The sequence below is a fragment of the Calonectris borealis genome, chromosome 4 (assembly GCF_964195595.1).
Source record: "Calonectris borealis chromosome 4, bCalBor7.hap1.2, whole genome shotgun sequence".
NCBI lineage: Eukaryota > Metazoa > Chordata > Aves > Procellariiformes > Procellariidae > Calonectris > Calonectris borealis.
The window spans coordinates 44738526-44761870 of record NC_134315.1 but is presented as its reverse complement, the minus strand read 5'-3'; the positions used below and the strand labels follow the sequence as shown (position 1 = coordinate 44761870).

Sequence of the window (23345 nt, the reverse complement as noted above, 5' to 3'; positions counted from 1 at the left end):
CTTGTGTTGTAGGAATGATCCTGAATGTACTTAATTATAGCCCGTAAAATTACATGCGGACTTATCTGTTTAAATTACCCCTGACCTTCTTAAGGCATAGGACAGCATAATAAAACCCACTCCTAGGCTATTTTAAGGAAGGCATCACCTTTGCCTTGGAAAGTCTTTGAGCCACAGATCCTTGCAATCAGGGAGCTTATTCTATGGGAGCATTTGTGAACCTGCCTGTCATGTTCTTGTGCTCCTGTAGGTCTGCTGTAGACCCCTGTTAGAAACAGTGCCAAATGAAATGGACTTTTGTTCTGACCCAGCATGGCTATTATTTTAGTTAACGATGCAACCCGTAAGATAGGATTCAGGCATACTGACATAGAGCTGGAAGACAAATGGGAAGCAGAGAATAATTGTGATGGTTCCCTGCACTCACAGAGGTAGAAAGCAATGTGAATTTAAACAGAAGAGTGTGAAAGATATAAGTGTTCTCAGGCGCTTTAGAAAGAGAAGAGAAGTATGCGGATACCTACAGGTATCTTGTTTTGTGAAAAGTAAATTCTACAACTTCAAAGCGCCCAAAGCCAAATGACAGAAATTCTCTCCAGCCAAAGCACTGTTCCTTAGGCTAGTTGATGCTTCATCCCTGTGAGATCAGGTCACTTCAGGGTGAAGGCTGGATTATAACTAATTTGAACCAAATGGTTGGAATATACTCAATATCTACCTTCAAAATCACCATTATCCTTTACAGTTAATGTTGGTTTATTGGTGGGTACTTTACAAATTACAAATAATTTACAGAGGCTGTAAAAAGTTTAAAATAAAAACAAGGAAGAGTGTGGCTATGAACAGTCCACCAGCGATGAAAAAAACAGGCTAAACAGAAGGGGCAGTTGAATGACCGTTTTGGGGGTCCTGAATCCATAAGCCATTTCAGGAAAAGCTGGATAAATAAGAACGTATCTGCTCTGGGTGAATAGGAACCACTGTGCACTAACCACCGGCATACAGTGCTGATGCAGGATTTTCCATGGAAAGAGCCCAGACAAAAGTGACACCAAACCATCTGCAAACACTTTCTGCTACATGGCCAGTCGCATTGAAATTAATCTCAGTTCTTTCCCACAGCACCCTGCTGTGTTGGTTTGTTAGCACATTGTGTCATTATTGTTTGCAGTACCATGGCAGCTAACATTCACAGATGAGGGAGACTTTATTGTACTTAGCACTGTTCAAATTAAAAACTAAATGATAAACCCTGCCCCAAAGAGCACACAGTCAAAACATAACGCATTTAATGAAATAGAAAGTGGATACAGTCATATATGTGGAAATTCAGGTGGCAATATCTACAAAGATCTCAGATGACAGCATTAGCACACTAGCAAGTGAAGTGTTATTAAGCCTTTGTAAGCGTTAAGGATATTTTGAAGGAGTGTAATGCTGAACTTCTTGCAGCAGTTCATGGGAAGCTCATCCCAGAAGGGCAGTGATGAAAAAAGCATATTTGAAATATAGCAGCTGGTTATCAGAGATACATGACCTTCCTAATGTTGAGAGTTTATATACCAGCAATGAACGAGAGAGGTTTTGATTATCATAGATCTATAGGACTGCAAGGGATCTCAGAAAGATGTCTAATGTATTCTTAAGACAGAGACAGCTATACCTATGTCATTGCTGATATATGCTTGTCTAACTTGTTTCTAAAAACCTGAAAAAATGAATACTTCACAGCCTGCCAGGAAATATATTGCTTCAGTATTCTTAATATAAGAAATGTAGAAGTTGGAGCAGTATTTTTGGTCATAGCTAAAACAGATATTTCTTGCTGCAATTAAAGTACATTAACTCTTTTTCCTGCTTGCCATGGCCATAGAAAATAAATTATTCCTCTTCCTTTTTTGAAGGAATCTATTAGATACTTTGAGACTGTTATTACGTCCACCATCAGTTCTCTTTTCTTTCAGACTAGAAAAAGCCTGCTAAGTCATGTTTTCTAGGCCTTTCATCACATTGTTATGCTCTGAAATTCTTTTCAACTAGTCCACATCTTTCTTGAAATTGAGGATCCAAAAGTAGAACAAGTTTATCCAGATGAACCATTACTTCTGCTGAGCGAGTGCTAGAGCTAATTCATACATCTTGTAGTCTCTCCTCCCACTTAGGTACCCAAGCATGATGCCTCCCTGTTTTTCAATAGCTGCCTCATTTGACTCGTGGTCGATCGGGATGTGACTCTGAATAAGTGCCAGAGTTCTTTCCACAGCACTGATATCCTGACACTGGTTCCACCGTGTGCCATGTTTTACACATCTCAGGACACCAAATAATGCCATATTTCCCTTTGCAGATCTGTTCTCTAATCTGTTAAAGTTGCTATCAATTCCAGACTTGTCTTCATGGTATTTAGCAGTCTTTTCTCAAACTGCAAGTTTAAGGAGCATTATCTCTAACTTCACTTTATATAACATTCCAACCAGCTTTTTACCCTCCTTTATATCAGGATCTCTAGTTTGCTTATGGGCAGCTTGTTTGGAAAAATGTCAAAAGCTTTACAGCTGGATCCCTCCTTCCCATCAGAATAATTTCATCAGTTGCAGTCTTAAACTATAATTATTTGTCATCAAGTCTTGTTTATTTAACCTGATTTTGAGAACAGTTAATTATTGAAATATTGTTTCGTAGTACAGCTGAAGCACTAACTTAGTAGTTTGAAATTTTATAATTGCTGATAGTTATCTGTACCCATTAGCTGCGGATGTGAGAATACGAATATAGCATTAAGATAATAGATAATCTCCTACCAAAGCAGTGTACATTGGCATTAATATCTATTACAGCAAATATTTATGCAGTTACTTGATTAGGGCAAGTAAAACTCTAATCTATAACAAGTTCAAAGCACTCTTTGTTCATGACTGCTTCTCTATCCTTATGTTTCTTCCTATCAGATAGGAAGTGCCTGAAGACACAGTCAGTATACTTCTCTGTATGAAAAGCCAAAAAAGGGGTCAGCAAACTGGACTGGCCTCTAGTCACATGCTCGTATTTAAATATTACTGAGCACAAGATCAAGCTTCTTTTTATATAGTGAGACAAAAAAAGAACAATTAGTCATATTGTTGTGGCATCCCAGCATGCCTTTGATCTGACTTTGTGGCAATTTTTGTTCTCCACCAGAAGACTTAAGTACTTTTTATGACAAACTGTAGATGACTTATTACAATCACTGCTGTATCCTCTTGTACGGGTATTTGACAAAGCTGTCTGAAATATAGGGAAATCAGATCTCTTTCATGTGCTTCTCCAAACATTGTAGACTGAACAGCTTCTGAAGGTTTTAATGTTTTTTGAACTTGCTAGTATATTAAACAGACATTACAGGTGAGTTCTTAAAGTCGGTGAAACAGGTAAATTCATTGCCTGAGGTACACTTTTTCAGCATTCTTTATCTTTAAGAAGGATTACATGTTATAAAAGGTGCTCGATCACTTTTATGGAATGAGAAGAAATTCAGAGTTGTACTGACTAATCTGTGGCGTTAGGGCTGACTCATGCTCTCAGGTGGTAATTAACTCTAGCAGCTGGCACTCTTCCTGCCCACAGCAGTTGACACAGCTTCTCTGCTGGTTGTGGCATGGCCTGCAGGATGGGTGTGACCAAGGTGCAGGTGACCGGCTGCCATAGTCTAAAACACAGTGCATTAACATAAACTGGATGAGGGGTGATTTATGTTAATACACTGGGATAGGCAGCTGTTAACTGAGGAATGGACTCAGCTGGCTGTTCTTTGTAATATTGGGATGGTCGTCTCCACTGAGGACGTGAAGAAGCAGTAGCCACTTCTGCCATTGCAACAGGTCCTCTTAGGACAGTGAATCAGAACATATGGTAGCTACAGCTATATTGATCCCTGACAATAAGCAAATTCATCAAGCCAGGTCATAGCCAATATCTCCTTTGTACAGAATGATTTATATTTGTGATTGAAAGAGGTGTTTTTTCACAAAGACAAAAGCCTCTGCTGCTTGAGTGAGGTTTTGTTCATGAATTTTGTGAATTTCTTTCTCTTGCTTTGTGCTGATATGCAGTCTTAGTATGCTTATGAAGTTCTGCGGTATTTTCATCCAGAACTTCATATAGTTAGTGCTATGGCAAGCTGATGTTTTGGTCTATGAGGACTTTTACATTATCACGTTCTGAAGAGTGCAGCTTTTTAAAAAAGTATAACATTGACCCACCCTGATTCTCTGTTCCTTCATATTAATTTAAAAGCATTTTTGGCAATAGCTGTATTACTTAAAAAAATGAGAGTATTGTTCCAGTCATTTCACTTTCTCTCTGTCATTTGTTTCTCTTTGCTTGCCATCATTGATCAGCTAGACTGATTAAATGGCATTAGAGATTCATAAATAGTTACTGTCTCCAACGGCTGTCTGGTGCAATAAAGATTAAAGAGATGAGGAGCTTTAAAGGCTGCCAGTTGACTCAATTTAAGGGGCATGACAAGTGCTCATACAGCACAGAGAGGTCTTGGCCTTTTGCCAAACACACCTAGGGTCAAACCTGTGATATTGCAAATTAATTTCTTTCATTGATTCATTTATTTATTTATTTTCATTTTCCTTACCCTTTGACTCAGTGTAATTGTTGAAGTGATCAGAATCTTGTAGCTTAATTGGATGAATCTCGTGTGCTTGACATGACACTCAACGTAGCAAATCCTAATGACCCTCTAAGAGCGTGCACTGCTGCTGTTATTTTAAGACGTGGTGTTAAATCTGATTTTCTTTGGTGTGTAAAGAAACATTCAATACATTTGTTTATAATTTCTAGGAAGTACTTGAGATCTATCAAGTAACCAGTGTAAGGGAATTACCATACTTGCTGGCTGTTTGTTTTTAGGAGCAGGTCAGCATTAAAAAAATAATTCTCAGCATGTTGGGTTTTAGGTGTTCGGTGTTAGACAACCTACTATGCAAAAGATTGTAGTTAATTTTTTTCTTCTGAAAAGAAAACACCTTTCAAATGTGTCAGATGAGGTACCCAAAGTCACTACACACATTTGATAATGCCCAACTTCTCTTGTTTTTTATGACTATGATAATAAAATGTCAAATGATTTTTGCAAACACATAAAAATCTATCTGATTTATGAAATACTGCTAAAAGCTTTCAGAGGTGATCTTAAGCACCTCTGTTTTTGAGAAACAATCAACTTTTTGGTATTGTTAATTGTATTCAGTAAATTGGTTAATTAGGTATTTATTTACCATATTTTCTTATAAAACTAAATTGTCTTAATAACTTAATGTGTTATACTAGCCATTTTGTTATTATGCTATTATTGCACAGATATTGCCTGACCTTTTCCAAGTTACAGTGCACAACCTTAAAAGGTTAAACCCTCTTTTGGTCCAAATGAAGTAAAAAGGACAGGAAGAGATAGACTGTAGTTAAATTCTTGCTTTATTCTTTTGCCCTTGTTGTGAATAGTTTCAATAAAAGCAGAGCTGGAGACATCATAGAGGGTACTATTTGGAATAATTATTTATTATTTTTTCACTTTTTCCTTTTTCTCTAGTTGTCTAGAGATTATATTGAAAATTATATTGAAAATCTATGGAAATTTTTAAGCCACTAAATACGTCTTTGCTAATTGAAACATGTAATGTACATGAAGTCAATAACATAAGCATGTTAAAACTATTGAAATTGTATTAAATATTCTGCAACCTACAGCCTTAATAACTTATTGATTTGCTTTAAGCTATAAATATTGATTAATGTTCTTTAGTTCTGCTTTGCACTTTTTCTCTATAGAGTTTCCACACAGTGGTGTGGAAGACTCAGCAGAAGTGTTTAAACTGTTTTAAACTAAAGGATTTCTTCTGCTTTTTCGTAATTATGCGTGGGTATCCTAACTTTATTCTCATCAACTCTTGCACTGCAGTCATGTGTTGAATTCAGATCAAAAAGATTTTGAATTACAAATTAAATTCCAGGATTTAAACAAATGTGTTTAAATGTGTTGAGTCTCCAAGGTGTATTTTACAGGATTATAGATGAATGGAAAACTGTATAGGTTAAAACTGGTTGTGTGGTTGGGCTTGGAGGGTTGAGGTTAATGGCTTGGACTCAGACTGTGACTGAAAGTACAGTATTGCAAGGGGCCTATCCTGGGACCTGTCCTTTTTAACTTCCTTATCAGTGACCCACAAAGAGGTGATGGCTCATGCTTTCATCAAGTTTGCAGATGACACCAAATTGGGGGGGGACCAGATGATAGGCTCAATGATAGAGCTGCCACCAAGAGGGCCCCAGGCAGGCTGGAGGAACTAACCAACAGGAACCTTATGAAGTTCAACGAGAGCAAGTGCAAAGCCCTGCACCTGCAAAAGGAGAACAAGATAGGCCAGGCACTGCCAGGTTGGGGAGCAGCTCTGTGGAGAAGGCCATGGGACAGTGAGTTGGGCAGAAGCTGGCCATGGGTCTTGGCAGCAAAGGCAGCCAACAGCGTCCGGGGCTGTGTGAACAGAAGTGCAGCTGGTGGTGCAAAGGAAGGGGTCATCCCTCTCTGCTCGCCACTTGCTGGATCACAGATACCCTACATCCAGTTGTGGGCCCCCAGGACAAGACAGATATTAATAACCTGGAAGGACTTAAGCACAGGGCTGCCAAGATGCTTGGGAGCTGGAGCACTTGCCATATGAGGAGATGCTGAGGGCCCAGGGTTTGCTCAGTTGGAGAAGTGGTGGCTTCAGGGAGACCCAGCAGCAGCCCCCAGTTCCTGTGGGAAGGGCAACAAGAAGAGGGAGCCACGCTCTTCACGGTGGTGCTTGGTGGGAGAATGCAAGGCAACAGGCATAAGCTGAAGAAAGAGAGAATCAGAATGGATATAAGGAATAAATTTTTCACAGTATGGACAGTCAAGCACTGGAGTAGGTTGTTCAGAGGGGCTGTGCTGTCTTCATGCTTGGAGGTTTTCAAGACCCAACTGAATAAAGACCTGAGCAACCCTGGTCTGATTTCATATCTGACCCTGCTTTGAGTTGACCTGGAGAACTCCAGAGGTCCCTTCCAACCTGAATTATGCATGAATCTGTGGAATTCTATCCATATTTAGTAGGCTGTAATGTGAATTTTCACAGATTGCATGCATTTTATGCTTTTCCATTTTTAAAACAACCATCAGGTATTGTCAGTGCATTTTCTCTCTTTGCACAAGTTAAAGTCAGTATAGCATAATTACCATGATCATGTACATGACCTTAACATAGGTAGGAAACCCTAACTCATTAAGTTCACCTAATATGGAAATGGTGACGTGCTTTCACAGAATGTGGATTAGTTCATCTGATTGATTTTTATGTTTTCTACCACAGCTTCCTGTAGACTGCCAAGGCAAATGCCACATCTTAGTCCTTACTTCAACACGTTCAAAGATAAGGAACAATGTTTTCTACAAGACTTGAAGTCGGGGACCTAGGAACTGTGTTTGACACACAAACGCAACTGCCTATGTCAGTGAATTGGGAATTCTATACTGAGGACAGGAGGTCTTTAATGGCTTTTTCAATGAATGAACTTTTCTGAGAATGAAGAGTTAGTGCAAATTCTGCTACCTTTGGCTCAGAGTACAAAGTGTGTACAGTAGGGACAGTAAATAACACTGTGTAGGAAGTTTAAAAAACCAACCAAACAAAACCAACAAAAAACCCCAAACCTTCTTAAGTATCCAAACACTTTTCTCCCCAGGGTGAGCATGAGTAAATAAGAGAGTGCATGAACTATGGTAGTTTCCTTATTGCACAACAGAAACATATTCAAATAGTTGAGTGACTAGTGGAAGATAAAAACCCAGGTAAAAATGATATTGAAAATATCTGTAGTGCTTTAATTATGTTTACATGTTCACCTGTAGCCATAACATTAATTCTGCAAACATGCAGTCTGAAAAATATCTTAAGAAAAAAAACATGTCAGCGTGTCAGGTACAAAGGTGAAATCCACTGTGGAATCACGAGATAAAATGGTGTAACTGCTCTAAATTTTTATTTTAATCTTATTTCTGCTATCTGTTGCTCTTTTTTATCACCTATGCTGTATTTTTAGAGCACATCTTAAGGTAGTTTTTCCATTACTATTATTTATATAGCTGTTTATAATAATATTTCTGTATAATAAATATTGTAAATAGTAATTTTATGTTAACACAGTTTATATAGAGTGAGGGAAATACGCAGAGCAATACACAGGTGTTCTTTATTTTCTTTTACTGTGGTGGGGAACAGTAGCACATAAACCTGCAACGTTGACAATGGCACCGAATTATAGCAGGGAGTCTAAATTGCCTTTTTTTTCATTTACCTGCCTTGAAGAGAGCTATCAAGGGAAGACACCTTAAGAAATTAATTAAACATGATATTGCATAACTCTAGCTGAAGCACTGAACCTAGTGCTTCAGGGAACCTAGTTCAGTGCTTTGACCTAAAAAGGTGATTCACACGTATCTTTGGAACTATCTAAAGCAGGAAGAAAAGAGTTAACTTATTTTGAGGGTAGGAATACCTGAGAAGCAGTTGAGATAGCAAGGAATGATTGTAATGTGAACAATAATTTTTCCCAACAGTATTTTCGAGATAGTTTCAAAAGTCTTGATACAACCCTCCTAGGCTGTTGTAGTAATATTTTCCTCTATAAAGTAACTTGTGTGGCCTTTGTAATTTTAAGATATTATTATCATTTTTTGGTATATCTATCCTTGATTTTTACCATTAGTGCAAAACCAGTATATGCTTACTAAGAACAGGTATTGTGAGCTAAAATGCCATGGCTGTACTTCTCTAATATTTGTATTTTCTGTACTTCTTTAATATTCATATTTTAAAATTCTAGTTGTATTAGACACTAACAAAAAATCAATGAAGACCAACCAAGACTGACTGACAAACCAACTAACCAAAGTGAAAAGTCTCTTTGCCACCACAAAACCTGAAAAGGAGAAACAAGCAAATGTTGGCTGTAGAATTTAATTTACTATCCGTATTGCTCCCGTAGCTGCTCTTCCTTTATTGCCCACAGAGGCATATGAAGGATAGAGTCATTCTCCACACCAGCATCAACCTCCTCAAGGACCAAATATATTCTGCTATGTGAATGTTGCATCAGAAAACATGTTTTTAAACAAAAAGGGGGAGGAGGGAGAGAGTGGAGGGGTGGGTGATCTGCTCAGTACAATTCCATTCCACCTGACAGACTGCAGAATTTACAGAGCAGAGATGGGAAATCAGGTTTTTATTAGGGAATATAATGCTGGCTTGAAATATTTAAGATCTTCAGAGGTGACAGAGAATCAGCTTATGAAACCTGAAATTGTCTTCCATTTTGGTAGGATTTGCTTTACTCTCCTTTCTCTCCTTTTGCTAGCATAGTCAGCAGACTTTTTTTTCAACCAAAAAGCAGACATCTCAGATAAATGCTGACAGTATGAATGCTGAAAAGGGCATCTCTGTTCCGTAAGTTTACATTGGAATCATGGAAGTGCAGTGGAACAGGAATGAAACATGAGAGCAATTACGAAGTGGGGTTTTTTTTGGGTGTTTGTGTTGGTTTTTTTCTTGTGAAAATATGAGATTCTGGGACTAAGGTTCCTATTACAAGAAAACAGGAGTGGGAGAAAAAAATGGTTTGCACATATCCAGAGCTTTCAACCTCCTAGTATGCTGTTGTTGCAAATGACATTGTATATTGCCCATAGCCAGAGAAACAAAAAATGAGGAGAGATTGCACATTGGCATCACAGGATTCCGCACCTCATTCAGAATATCTTCTGTATTTTCAACTGCATACTAAGTGAATCTTTTAAAGGACTACTATTTCACTTGCATCATTTCTGCACCCTTTATAGATGGAACTAATGAAGTAGGGTGACTTTTCAGATCAAAATAAAGCAAACTTATCAGAACTGAGTCTGGTGAGTGCTGTCAAGACACACAGAAGTATGGCACAGAAGAAACCTTGCCTTTACTTATTCTTTCCACTTCCCTCTGCGTGCCTCTTGAGTGTGCGCAGGCAAGAAAGCAGTGATATGCATGGGTGAGATGGTACTTCCAGTCGACTTTATTTTTATTGATTCTTTGGGTGAAAAGAAGTTCCTGTGTCATTCTGAGATACAAGGCCACAAGTGACAATTCTGTTGATTACAGCTAGCATCTTTTAAGAAGACTTTGAATAAAAAAAACCAAAGGCATGTGTCCTTTATTAGGTATTCTGAATAATAAGTTGTTCTTGCATTGGATCTAGAGTTTGTGAGACTGCAGAAATTGCATGGTGCGTTGTTCTGCTGATTTTTTTTTAATATAATATTTTCTCATATTTTAACTGAATTTCCTATATGGTTTGTAGAGATATGCGTGAAAACTTTCATCTGTGTTTGTGTTTTAATTACAGGTGCTGTTCTTATGTGGGTCGAAGGGGAAATGGTCCTCAGGCTATATCTATTGGCAAGAACTGTGATAAATTTGGTATAGTTGTACATGAGTTGGGTCATGTGATAGGTTTTTGGCACGAACATACACGACCAGACCGTGATGACCATGTCACCATCATTAGAGAAAACATCCAGCCTGGTGAGATATTCCGATAAGTATTTGGGGGGGAAAAAAAAATCTGTTTATTTTTGGTGTTTCTTTCATCTGCTCAACTCTCTTAAAACTGAATGCTGAATAGCAGAAATGTACTGAGTAGCAGAAATGAGCATTTATGCCTGCTATTCCTCTTAGCTAGACTGATCTCAAGCTGATTCACAAATGAAATACTGCAACTGAAATATGGTATTTTCTAAAGATCTGGCCAAGTAGCAAGCCATTAAATAGTATTTAGTAGCCAGTAGCTACTAGTATAATAGTATTTAGTAGCCAGTAAATAGCTAGGAGAGAAATAGTAATCATGCTCAAAAATTTTGAAGGAAGCCATTGATTTTAAAGCCCTTTAAAAGTCATGTTTCTGTGCTTGAGAAAGGACTTTTCTTTTGTAGTCCTTACTGAATGATAAGTAGAAATATGTCAATAGCATTTTAGCTGCCCAAGAGGTTTAGAGCTGGAAAAGCTCAGGACTTTGAATCTGTGACAAAGATGGGCACTGTTCCCATGTTTCCGAATTACTGGTTCCCTACAGAGCTTGCAGCTTTAGCCAGTGGACTTGGTGCTGTTGAGACAAAGCATCTGAGGAACCTGAGAACTTTCAGCTGTGACTGTCATCTCTTTGTCAGTCTAGCTGTTGTGCCCACGCTTGTGTCGTGTGGGCAAGATGGGAGGGAACTAGGCATGTTTCGTTTGCAATGTTCATAAATGTGCATGGTCTTTGTGAAACACTGATTTTGACTTACGGGAATTCTCTGCTCAAGAAGGGGTGAAATCAGAAATTGTCCAATGACAGGTTGGAGTATTTGTCTGTTCCTGTAGAAAAAGTTTTAAAACAAAATAGATTTGAGATGCAATAAAACGTTGACACCTCAACTAGGACTTGGAAGACGACTGGCAGCTGATACACACTCTCACAAGTCTCTGAAGTCCTGAAAGGGCATGTGCATCCAAGCCTTCCTTCTGTTCTCTCTGCATCACTGACTTTTGTACATGCCACAAGTGCTCTTCCCCTATGCTTTTTCTGCAATGGGGAAAATCAGCTGGAGTGCCATGCTCAGCCTCCTGTGCTCTCTCATTTCAGTTTTCTCTCTCGTTTCTGGCTGAAACCACTTCTTGTGGTGTGGCATGAGCTTGAGGATCACTAAATGGAATCAGGAAGTCATGACTACCAAGACATTTGGGTTTTGTTATATTATGCAATTATGTTGGTTCATAATGTTAATGCCACTGCAGTATTTTTTTGCAAGATACCAATGGGAGTATGAACTGGAGTAAGGGATGCTTTGCATCTCTTAACACACTGATTAGGACAAAGAATTTCTGGTCTGGAATTATGAACTAAGTATAATTCTTTTGTTCCTCTTCTGCTTTCGTTAAGTTGCAACAGCTGGCTCTTGAAAACGTGACTTTGTAGTGTTTGCATTATATGGGAGCTCAGTCTAATGAGTCTACAACGAGGAGGGTTCTTCTGGGGTCTTTGCTGTCAAAATGATTTCTTTCTGGAATTAAGAACCAAGCGAGCAAATTTTATGGGTTCTACATGAAGCGCAACATAATGTGTGGGACCTCTATGTGGGTTAGGTGAATGAGAACAGTCTTTCTAAATGCCAAAGATAGGAATTTGATGTGTGTTTCAGAAGACATGTTTGCTCTCTTGGTTAATAAAAGCACACAGTTACTCCCAAATGGCTAAGATTTATGAATGTCAGTGAGTGATTAGGTGAGAATCTTTGTTGTTTTTCTTTTCCTGTTTGGTTTTTATCTTCACAAAAATAGATATTAAAGAAACTCTAATTATCAATCATTCATAGGTCAGGAATACAACTTTTTGAAGATGGAGCCTGGAGAGGTGAACTCCCTTGGGGAACCGTACGACTTTGACAGCATTATGCACTATGCCAGGAACACCTTCTCAAGGTTGGAGTCTCAGGTTATACCTTTTGACTTTTAATTCTATTCCTCTCTGTGAATGCTAAGAACTATGCTTTTTTAAGTATTCCGAAATCACTTAAAATATCCCTTTGACTTCTTAAAGCAGTCAAAACACAACTTGTTTATTTTAAGTCAGAATAATGTAACTATATTTTTAAACACGTTTTGTTCCTGTTCGGTTTCAAAACAGCCTTTTGATCTTCCTTCAGTTCTTTAGATTTTAAGACAAGATAATCTGGAAACATCATTTCATAATACTCACTTTCTTTTTGTCTCCACAAAAATTTGAATTTAGAAAAATGAAATGAGTGAAATGCTTAGGAACTTTGTGTAACATAACCTGTTCTCTTAAAGAGAAATCTCCTTTGATGCATAACATCTGAGTAACTATGGATTATGCGAGTAGAACACGTTATGGTATTAGGACATCTACCATGCAAGCCACAGCCTTTGCTAAGGACTGCAGTCAACCATTCATAACAGAGGCTTCGGCCTCTTCTCTATTGTTTGTACAGATTGTTACTGTCATCAAAACCATATAATAAAGTATTCTGCTGGTTTTGCTCTGGCCTGTTGTAGGCTGATCCATTCCCAACTCCATACTAACTCACGTGTGGCTCGCTCTGAAACCCTGCATGGTTGTGGGGAGCTGTACAATGAGCTGTTCCCCTAGGCTAGCTGTACTCTGGAGAACAAGCAAAGCACAGGAGTCTTTTCACCTGGTCTCCCATTATATCTCATACCAAGTCACAGTCTAGCTAATTACTCTCTAAAAATACCAGAGTAATGTAAATTAAAAAAAATCTTAAAAAAAAAACCCAACAAAAAATGTTTGTTTGAAAAGTGGTGTGGCAGAAATACTAGACAATCTGAGACTCTGAAATAAACTCAAGACCACCAGAAATCTCACCAGCCTTTGCACGTGTCTTAAGCTTGTTCTCTCCAATATAAATGATATTTTAAAAAATAAACAAACAAACAAACAAAAAACAAAAAACAAAACCCAAAACCAATAACCCAACAAAAAGCCTACCAAATAATGTATTAAGCATACACATAATTCACCCTTGGAAGAGCATGGGAATGAGCCACATGAGGTAGTTATTAGTCATATCACTTAATCCAGTTACAAGTACATTACCATAAGGAAGAGATTATAAGAACCTATATAAAATACAGTAATTTGACAAGCTGGAACCCCCCAGACTCCTAGGGCAATGACAACATCAAGATAATTTGATTTGTGGGCCCTGATCTCACCACTTTCCAAGCTGGCATAAACTGATAGTGCCATGAGTAGGCATGCCCTGCCCCAAGGTACAAGAGGTTGTTACTTCATACTGTTTAAAAAAAAAGCAAACCCTTGAGGTCATGTATTGATTTGCACTGATTTATCTTGAAAGCATGAGTTGTGCTCAGTGTGGAATATTGCCAGCTGTTTGTTGTAAGACTTTACTCACCCGGATAAGTAGTAGAAATCACAAAGTTCTAGTCACACACAGTAATGATGTTCATGCTGTATTAAAACTGCTACAGATTGTTCCCTTATTAAAGTGCTAATACATTGAAGAGAGGATTGTTTTCTCATTTTTCAAAATAAGAATAGCGTCAGTTTCAGGTTGTAGTAAAAATAAGTGGAAATAAAATAATAATTTATAGATACAAACACTTCTTTGAAATAATAATGTGCCTTATTTCTAGAAACTGAATAATGCCATAAGTAGTTTATTTCACTGCTTAGATTAGGGTAACATCCTGAGATGATTCTTTTTTTTGCAATTTTCTAGTGATGCCACAAGAAATCTGACTGGGTAAAGAGAGCAGTTTGTACCTGTAATACTCAAAATGGTTCATTTATTATAATTTAAAAACCAATCAGTATTCCTAACTACAAAGATCGTTACTGTTCATTCATTTTTGGACCTACATTATGCCTGAAAATATCAGTTTTACTTCGCAATAAAAGCCCCATAAGTATACAAGAGAGTATAAAAAAATTAAACAAGAGAATACAGAAACATATTAATCTGTTTACTTCCATTTTATGGGATTTCAGGGATTTTCAAATTCTGTAACATGATAATAGAACTTAGTTTTGTACCTTACTCTTTTAAAATTCATTTGAGAATACCAAAATATTTTGGATGATGTTTAAAATTTGGGAAATTTTGAATAAAACTGCACTTTTAGAACAAGTGTGCTTCTCTATTACACCTAGTCATTTAGGATAAATGTTTTGAAATCACATATGGTAAGTTGATATATTTTATTGTAAAGTAAGGAGAGGCTGGCAAGTAAGCATTTATGTTTCAAAAGCAGCAGCGGCTAGAGTAGAGCTAGATCTGTTACAACACCTGACAGAAGAATGATTGGCAAGTGTGCCTGACTTTACCTGCTCTTACATGTGTAAGTTAGACTTTAAGACTTCCCTTAAAAACTTTGTTAGAAATAGGAACTTTGTGATTAAGAATTTTATGATAGGGCCTAATTTATGTATTTTTATATAATTTTATAATTTTTTTTCGATGTAGTAAGAACTTAACAGCAGTGCCTTTTTCCTGTGTAGTCTTAATAGTAGTGAGAGATTTCCCTCCTGTTGTTTAACAGGAATATAAAAGCTGATATGTTAATTGATGTACTGAAAGAAGATTCTTTTTTGATAACTTTGCATAGAGTTTGCCAACCTGAGGAATTTTTATGACATGTTTTCTGTATTTAAAGTTCTGCATTTTACCCTCTTATTTATGCCAAATGTAAATTCTAGATTTACAAAATAGTATTATACATTCATAAAACTCAGACAGTTTTATGACAGAAACCTGATAGGGTTTTTTGGGGTCTATTTTTATTTTTATTTTTTTTAGGGGCATGTTTCTGGATACCATTCTCCCTTCCCGTGATGATAATGGTATACGACCTGCCATTGGCCAACGTACTCGTCTAAGTAAAGGAGATATTGCACAGGCAAGAAAGCTGTATAGATGTCCAGGTATTGCACCACAAACAAACAAAAAACACATGCTAGCAACTGTTTGACTCGTTGTTCAAGAGGAATGATAAATTTTTTGAGTCAGCTGCTCAGTAGTCTGTTTCCATGTTGGCAACTGACGTAGACAGTTCAAGAATTGAATCATAAAACAGTCTTATAGTTAAGGTCTTTGGAATGCAAAGCACTTAAGGACAGATAAACTGTATGAAACAACGCTTGGTTTCATGTCATTTCAGTCTTTGTTTTCCTTAGCTGTTCAATGATGAGGAAAAAAAAGAGATGTTTAATATCAGTTGTGGTTTGCCTATTGACTGGAGTCCTTTTTTATTTGAATTCAAATAGAGTGCAGAAGGAGCAAATTAAATTATTGCAATCAGCTCTGAACACATTATATTTTTTGAAAATTTGACAAATAACAAGCCAGGACAACTAAGTTGTAAGCTTTTTTATGGATGAACTGGTTAGATCTTATTACAAACTTTATACAGTTGTAACAGTTACATTTAGTATTTGAATATCTTCTGCCTAATTCTAGCATCCTATAATTTCAATGCACATTAGTGGTTTATCTCAAAATAGCATTGGGGTAGAGTTGCTGTCTGTCTCAGAGGCATGAGTAGCAAGTCTGGAGTAACCCAGAGTCAACTCTGTGGTTGCTCTCTTGTGCTAGTTCTTCTCTAAGTGCTGGCAAAGTGGTGGAAATCTCAAAGCAACAGGTTTTATGTTCCTTGCTCTAGCTACAGCTGAGACCAGTTTTAATCGTTAGTGTAAACTGAAGCAGTTCAGAAGTGCCATCTCTCAGTCAGAATTTGCCAGCAAGGTCCTTGTGGGAGACTAGACGTACCAGCTCTGTGCCACTTAAGTTTTACAGCCCTCCTGCTCCTCATGGGAATAAATGAAGTCTCAGTAACTGTTTTAAGTCAGATATGTGGCTGCATTTTACTACTTGATCAATACAGAAGGACTAAAAAGAGGGATCAGGACTGAAGTGATGGAGCTGCTTCAGATTTGTATCAGCAGCAGTGGGATCTACTGAAGAACTGGGGCATCTGATGTGCATTTGATGTACATTGTACAGCTGAACTATGCTTTTCCTTTGTGCTGTAAGTACACTGAATCATAATCTCCTATATATGCTGAGAAACATGCACAGTGTTTCTGGGCCTACCAGAGGAGAAACCACTTTAACGTATTTTCTTTAACAACTGCTCCTTTTGGAATAATTTTTGCTCTTTCCTTTTGGTATAGAAAGTACTTGAATAATGCCATTCTTCTTGGCAGCATTATTTCTAATAGAAGTATACAGAGAGCAACAATTTCATAAACACAGAGAATATGTATCTATTTTAATAAAAGACAAATTTTGGAGACAGAAATAGTCTATAGAATCAAAAAATCTGTGAAAGTAGCTAGTATCTTATGATCACATTGACCGAAGAAAGAAAAAAAAAACAGTCTAGGCTGTTTAGTGTGTATATAATAATCTAACATGCACTTTCAGTCAACTGAAAAAGACGCAATGTGCTTTGTGAGCTAATGTTCAAATAGATGTTCAGAGAAAATGTCCTTTTCATACAATTCATGAAAATGTGTAATGATAAGTTATCATTTCTTTCAATGTCTTGAAAGTCTTGTTGAAATTTAGTTTCACAGTATTGTAAAACCATGGCTGTTCAGCAGTAGTGTGCACTGTAAAAGTAAGTTATTTTTTGCAGCACCGGTGAACACACTTCAGAGGGATAATAAAAATGAATGGTGGTTGCAGGATCATGCTCCTTTTCTGGTGCTACGCTTCCGCAAACTTTGGGATAAAAGACGTTGGTTTTTTAGCCTTACTTAGATGAGCCAGTCCATAAAAAAAAGTGAGTTTTGAGAGAGAGAGAAAAAGGCAGAAGGTTTTGCTAGAAATTTTAAATAGCATGCTATTTAACATGCTATTTTTTTCAGTTAATATTTTTTAACAGAAGCTGTATAACTGAATAACACAACACAAACTTAAACATCCAATAAAGCAAGCAACTCTCTGAAAGTTGCATGGTACTTGTGATCTAATAAATTTTCCAGCAAATAGTGAGACTGAAAATTCAGACATTAAGCTTTTGGTTTTATGAAAAAAATCATGTCATCATTGTAGTACACAGCAATAAAATCCCTGACACTGTGTTGGTTTTGGAGGTGTGCTGTATTTCCTATTTCAGATAAAAGATGTTAATCATGATGTCTGCTTATGATAAAATAGCCGTGAATGTTTCAAACATGAATAACATCTGCATTATTTCATGTGTTCATTTGTGTTACCTTAAATGGGATACAATGAAAATACAGAAAACAGTAACTTAAATAAATCAGTATTTTCCAGAGATACACACTTCTTTGGTAAAGGATTTTTTGGTATTGTGCATGTTTCGTTTGGAGTTCTAGTTATTCCTGCAAGCAGTTTCTGATCCAAGAAGCCTGCTGCATTTTCTGGGGCCCGTGAACATGAAGTTGAGCTCAGGGCTGCTGGAGAATACAGCTGATCCTCACAGCAGGGAGGCAGCTGAGCCTCCCAGGTTGTTTTAGCTAATTGGGATATTCAGGAAAGGACTTAGTGACCGAGAAACAGTTTTGAGCTTGGTGAAGCCAAGGCATGAGATTTGATAACCTGTCTTTCATCAGCTGAGTAAGTGCCAGGACTCAGTGCTCCCAGTAACAGCCTTAGCAACAGCAATGTTGACCTGTTTTTAACTTTTTCTTAGGACTTTTGTCAAAGGAAAACATAGTTGCTGGTAGGGATCTGTAACATTTTAATACTGAGTGACATTGTTACATGATAGAATAGTAAGGAGAAAGCTAGCAAGTAAATTGAGGGTCCTTCCACTGCAATCTTATTTTGAACTTTGTTTGAGTGTCTTGCCATTTGAGAAACAGATCTTGAACTTCAAGGCTGGAGGTATTACAAGGGTTTACAGACTGTCTAACAGAGTAATAAAATATGTTTTCTTCTGGTGTAGCTACTAAAATTTCAACAGGTCTACCTTGATACTTCTATATAGAAATTGTAGTTGATTTAAAATGTATATGTAGTTTTATAGGAGCAAGAGAATAAGAAAGGGAAATGGAGAAGGATACTGTTAGGCAGAAAGAGAGGACAAGAAATAAGTGGGTAGAGTGGGACTGAATAATGGATGGGAAAGGAGGCTCAGACTGGTAGGAGAAGGCTGTTCAGAGGAAAAGAAGGTGGATGGAAGAAGTTCAGCAAACTTCCAAATTGGCAGGGTCTGTGACAGTATGTGTTGAAGAAGGCGGATGAAGGATAGCTAGCCTGGCTCTTTTTTGTGCTGTTCTCGCTGTTCTTGACGTTTAACTTGCTCCCGTCTCTATTAGATTAGAAAAGAGTGTTCACGTTCAGAAGTCAGCCTTTATTCACTATATAAGGAGGGTTAAGGTTTTTAGATTAAGATTGTTTCCCTATAACTATAAAGGGGAATCAAGTCAACAGTAAGACACTGAGTTGTAGTAAACTGATTTAAGTTTTTGGTTTAACAAGCACATTAGCAGCACCAGATATTTTTAGGGCTCTGTGACAGCTATATATGCCATATATGTGTAGGTGGGTCTATACATATACTCGACTTGGGTCTAAGTAAAAAGTATTAAAGATCTTAATTCTCTTTGGAAAAGCGTAAGCTTAAATTAGCCATATATGACAGTATATATTTGCTAGGGCTATGGACAAAGGAAGGAGAGTTGGTTCCCTAAGTGTCTTGGAGGATCTGGGCTTTGTCATTTGCAGATTTCACTATAATCCTTAATGGAACTTGACCGTGTGCGTAGGACAGCCCCGAAGGTGTTATACACAGGCTGTGTAATTAAACGCTGCCGTAGAGTTCACTGGTAGCAATTGCTTTGTATAAGCATATAATCCACCTGCTGGCTGCACCCATTGCTAATCTTCTTTACAAGGAGAAGCAAAAATAGTTTCCCTTTCCTTACTGCAGAAAACCTTATCAGAAATTTAACCTTCTCAAGCTGTAAAACAGAGAGGAGATTGTTGTTTTGGTTTTTTTTGTTGGAGAGTGTGTGTGTGCAGAGCTAAAGTGGCATTTCTGCAAGTGGTCTAGCCTAGTAAAATTGATAAAAGGCATGACATTTGAGAGGGGGGGAAAAAAGCATCAGAGGAAACATTGGCAGAGTTAATGATTAACAATGGAATAAAAATGTACAAATGCTTTATAAAGCAGAGGTGTATAAGATTGAAGTTGTAGTTAATTTCTTCTAACATGAAAAATACTAAGATTAGTTCCTAGAAAATTTAAATAAGTGGCCCTTACCACTCATTTTACTTCTACATTTCTTTCCCAAAGTGGACTCCATTACTAATGGACCGTCACATGGTAAAATGTTTATAATATACTATTTTATAAGCCTAATCACGAATACTGTAGTTGCCACAGTCCAATTACAGAGAAAACCCTTACATTCTCTGGTGATAGAATTTTAACTGTTTCAATTACCATTGACCGATGGCAGAGAAATATGCTTTTAAACAAGAAATGCCCAAATATCACCCTATCTACAGTGCTCTGGAAGCCAGCCTGGAACTCAGATCCATAGATAATTAATTCAACTCTTGATTGGTATAAACTGTTCTTGTTACAGTTCCCTTGAGTAACCAGGAATTTTAAATTAAATGGTAAATACGGTGAAAAACATAAAGCCCAAACGTATTTTATAAATTCTAATTGTGTTAATTCTTAGTAGAAGTTATCCAATTACAATTTTTTTATGTTTTCCTTAAATTCAGAAATATTGATGAAAATTTTGATTTGGCAGAGAGCTCCCAGACATTTAATGTGGATATAAGTTAAATTGTTGGATTAATAGCTTTATTCTATAATTCCTAGAAAAAGAAAATGTTCCATGGCAGCTTTTCCAACTTAAAATTCATAGTTTTAAGGCTATATACAACTTCTGTATATGGAGCATGGAGTGTTATTAATATTCTGGAGAAAATAATCCTGCACTCTGTATAAGAGAGAAAAATTCTGAAATGTTTTCAAAAACGTAAAGCTATTATGCTTAATTCATTGATGTGTTAGTTTACTTTTATAATGGGGTAGTTTAGGGATTTTAATAGAATAAGGGGTAGATATGCCAGGGTCTTCCTCCTCTCCTCTTACTAACTGCAGGGCTGCATTTGAACTGACATCTTGTATGTCCCACATACTTCATAGCATTTTGTTTGCTTACATGCTTTACATTATGTGGTTATGCGCATTGCATGACTTCATAATCAATATTTGTGAGTCGAAGTTACAGTTAACTGAAAAAATACAATGTGAGCAGAAAAGATTGGACAAGTGGCATTCTCCATCATGTGTGTATGTCATCTGCTCAAGACTTGCTTAGTAACTGTAGTGTTGGTGAAATAGTTATAGCTAGAGCAAACAGAAGATGTACTAAAGCTTGAAATATAGTTGTATGCCTTGTGAGAGTACACTCATGCAATGTAGTGTCAATGAAGCCCTTCATGGGGGGAAGAACAGGAGAGGGCTCTAAAAGCGGTGAGCAGAATACTCTGATCTTCACAGCTCTCCTGAGTCGTGTGTGCACCTGCTATGCGGGGCATCTCCTCTCTGGACTCTGCTTTCCTCTACTCCTGTACAAGACTACAATTTTACTCTGGGCCTTCTCTTAGGTGCTTTACATATACGCTGTAAGCTACGATACAGTTCAGTAGCGCTGGGGGAACCCAGTACAGTACCCTGCAATTTATTTAAGTTTGCATTCATCGCTGTGTTAAAAATAAATTGTGGTTAATTATGGATATAGCATTTTCACTGAAAAGGCTTTGTACAGAAATAATTATTTAGCACTGAATACCTTTTGTGTATGTGTCATTTGCTGTGGCTGCCTGCCACAATTTTTTAAAGATAAAACCACTTTTTTTAAATGAGGGGAGGAAAAGATTTTTTTTTCCCCTGTTTCATTCCTAAAGAACACAGTGACAGTGACTTTAGCCATTAAATTTTTTAGGGGCTGCACCAATCTTTCTCTTCTCTCCTCATCACAAGAACCATTTCAGTGTCAGAGAGCATGTTTAATGCCTTGAATGTAGCTTATGTCTGATATTACAGTGTAGTTGTCAGATTACATCTTAGACACATTTTAACAAGACAGCCTTTACAGCTGTGTTGTCTGTCTTTGTCATAAACAATCTCTTCCTTTGTCCCCTTTTATTTAAGGATTTTCCAGATCATTTATAATTCATTGAGGTTTTGATGATACAGTAGTTCACCTGCTGGCAGTGGTAGCACTGTAATTTGAAGGCACTGCAGATCTGATTACACTGTCAGTCATGGGATAATATTCTCAAATTCACATCTCTCGTATCACACCTGCAAAATCAGTGGCTGAAACAACTTGATTAAGGTCAAAAAAGATGATTGACTGAGGTGTGACACCCCACCAGAATCAGTTTTAGTGCTGGAGAATGGCAAGATCTTCCAATGCTATATTTTAGTGTGAAGAGGAATTATTAACCAGTCCGCCAGCAGCTAGTAGCATGACTGACAGGTGAGATATGGGTGCTAAAAGCTTCAATAATAGAGAATATAAAAGCCTTTGGTATTTCAGGACTTTACATTTGCTTTGCTTTATTACTCATATCTCTACAAATCACTGTTGCAAGAGATTTTGTTGAATATAGGGTTTAGTTTTCTATAACAATATAAATGAGTGAGTTTAGGTCAGATCAGTCTCTCATGTGGACAAAGTACTAAATTAAATGAAACCACTGACGAAATTCCGGTATGGTGCCAATCATGCTGTGCCAGCTTCTGTTTTACTTTTGTTTTTGTTCTTAAAGGATGTGTCTAAGGGTGTGGCTAACTTTTTTTTTTCACTGAAGTAAAGTTATATGCATAATTTTGCAGTTGATTGACAGCAATGACATTTTTAAGACTGCTGTAATTTTGGTTATGTCAGCAGACAGCACACAAGTGAAAGAGTTCATGGAAGAAAAACTTCCTGTGTAAAATGGAATGAATGTCAGACTGGCTTAAAATCATTGTTTTGAATAAATTGTAAAATAACTAGTCTGTTTTCCATTCTGCATCTGCAGTGAGTTAAATGTATTCTGAGTAGATATTGGAAAGATGCATTTTTCTCTGTTAGGCGCATTCAATTTTATATTTTTACTGTATTTTGTTTCTTTCAGCCTGTGGAGAAACACTACAGGAATCTACAGGCAACTTTTCTTCTCCAGGATTTCCAAATGGTTATCCTTCCTACACACACTGCATATGGAGAATCTCTGTGACTCCAGGGGAGAAGGTATTTCTGCATTCCCTCAGCTAAACACAGATAGCATTTTAAAAATAAAATGTTGCGGTTTTTAGCTTTTCATTTAAGTTTAAGCTCGCATAATTATTGAAAACAATGGTATACCATAAAAAACGGGACCATGAACTATGTGCTATTGACTTGACTTTGGTCTGTGGCATTAGAACCTCATCATCTATTTGGTGGCTGTCCATGTGAAATGAAAACATGATTTCAATCTACTACATGTTTGCATCATGAAATCCCTTTAAAACTGGCTCCTAATTGAGTTGGTGGTTCGGTGTAAAGGTGGAAGAGGTAGTTCAGGATCCTGAATGGTCTCATCTCCAGCATGGGCTTGGGCAACCTGAGCTGTGTGGGGCTGGTAGCTGGGCTCTGCCTAAGGAAGCTCTTAGTATGTTGAATGAGATGTTTCTAAAGTGAAACAGTAATAATGTGGGGTAAATAAGGTGTCA

At 37.3% G+C, this 23345-nt stretch overlaps 1 protein-coding gene across 2 annotated transcripts in view; it reads left to right on the top strand.

Annotated features, from left to right (window-relative positions):
* Window positions 1-23345, top strand: part of TLL1 (tolloid like 1) — a 74374-nt gene that overhangs the window by 5521 nt on the left and 45508 nt on the right. For both annotated transcript variants that reach the window (XM_075149382.1, XM_075149381.1), the window contains exons 4-7: window positions 10450-10628; window positions 12455-12560; window positions 15440-15564; window positions 22766-22881. In XM_075149382.1, the coding sequence (XP_075005483.1) occupies window positions 10450-10628; window positions 12455-12560; window positions 15440-15564; window positions 22766-22881 (526 nt within the window). The remainder of the gene's footprint in view (window positions 1-10449; window positions 10629-12454; window positions 12561-15439; window positions 15565-22765; window positions 22882-23345) is intronic.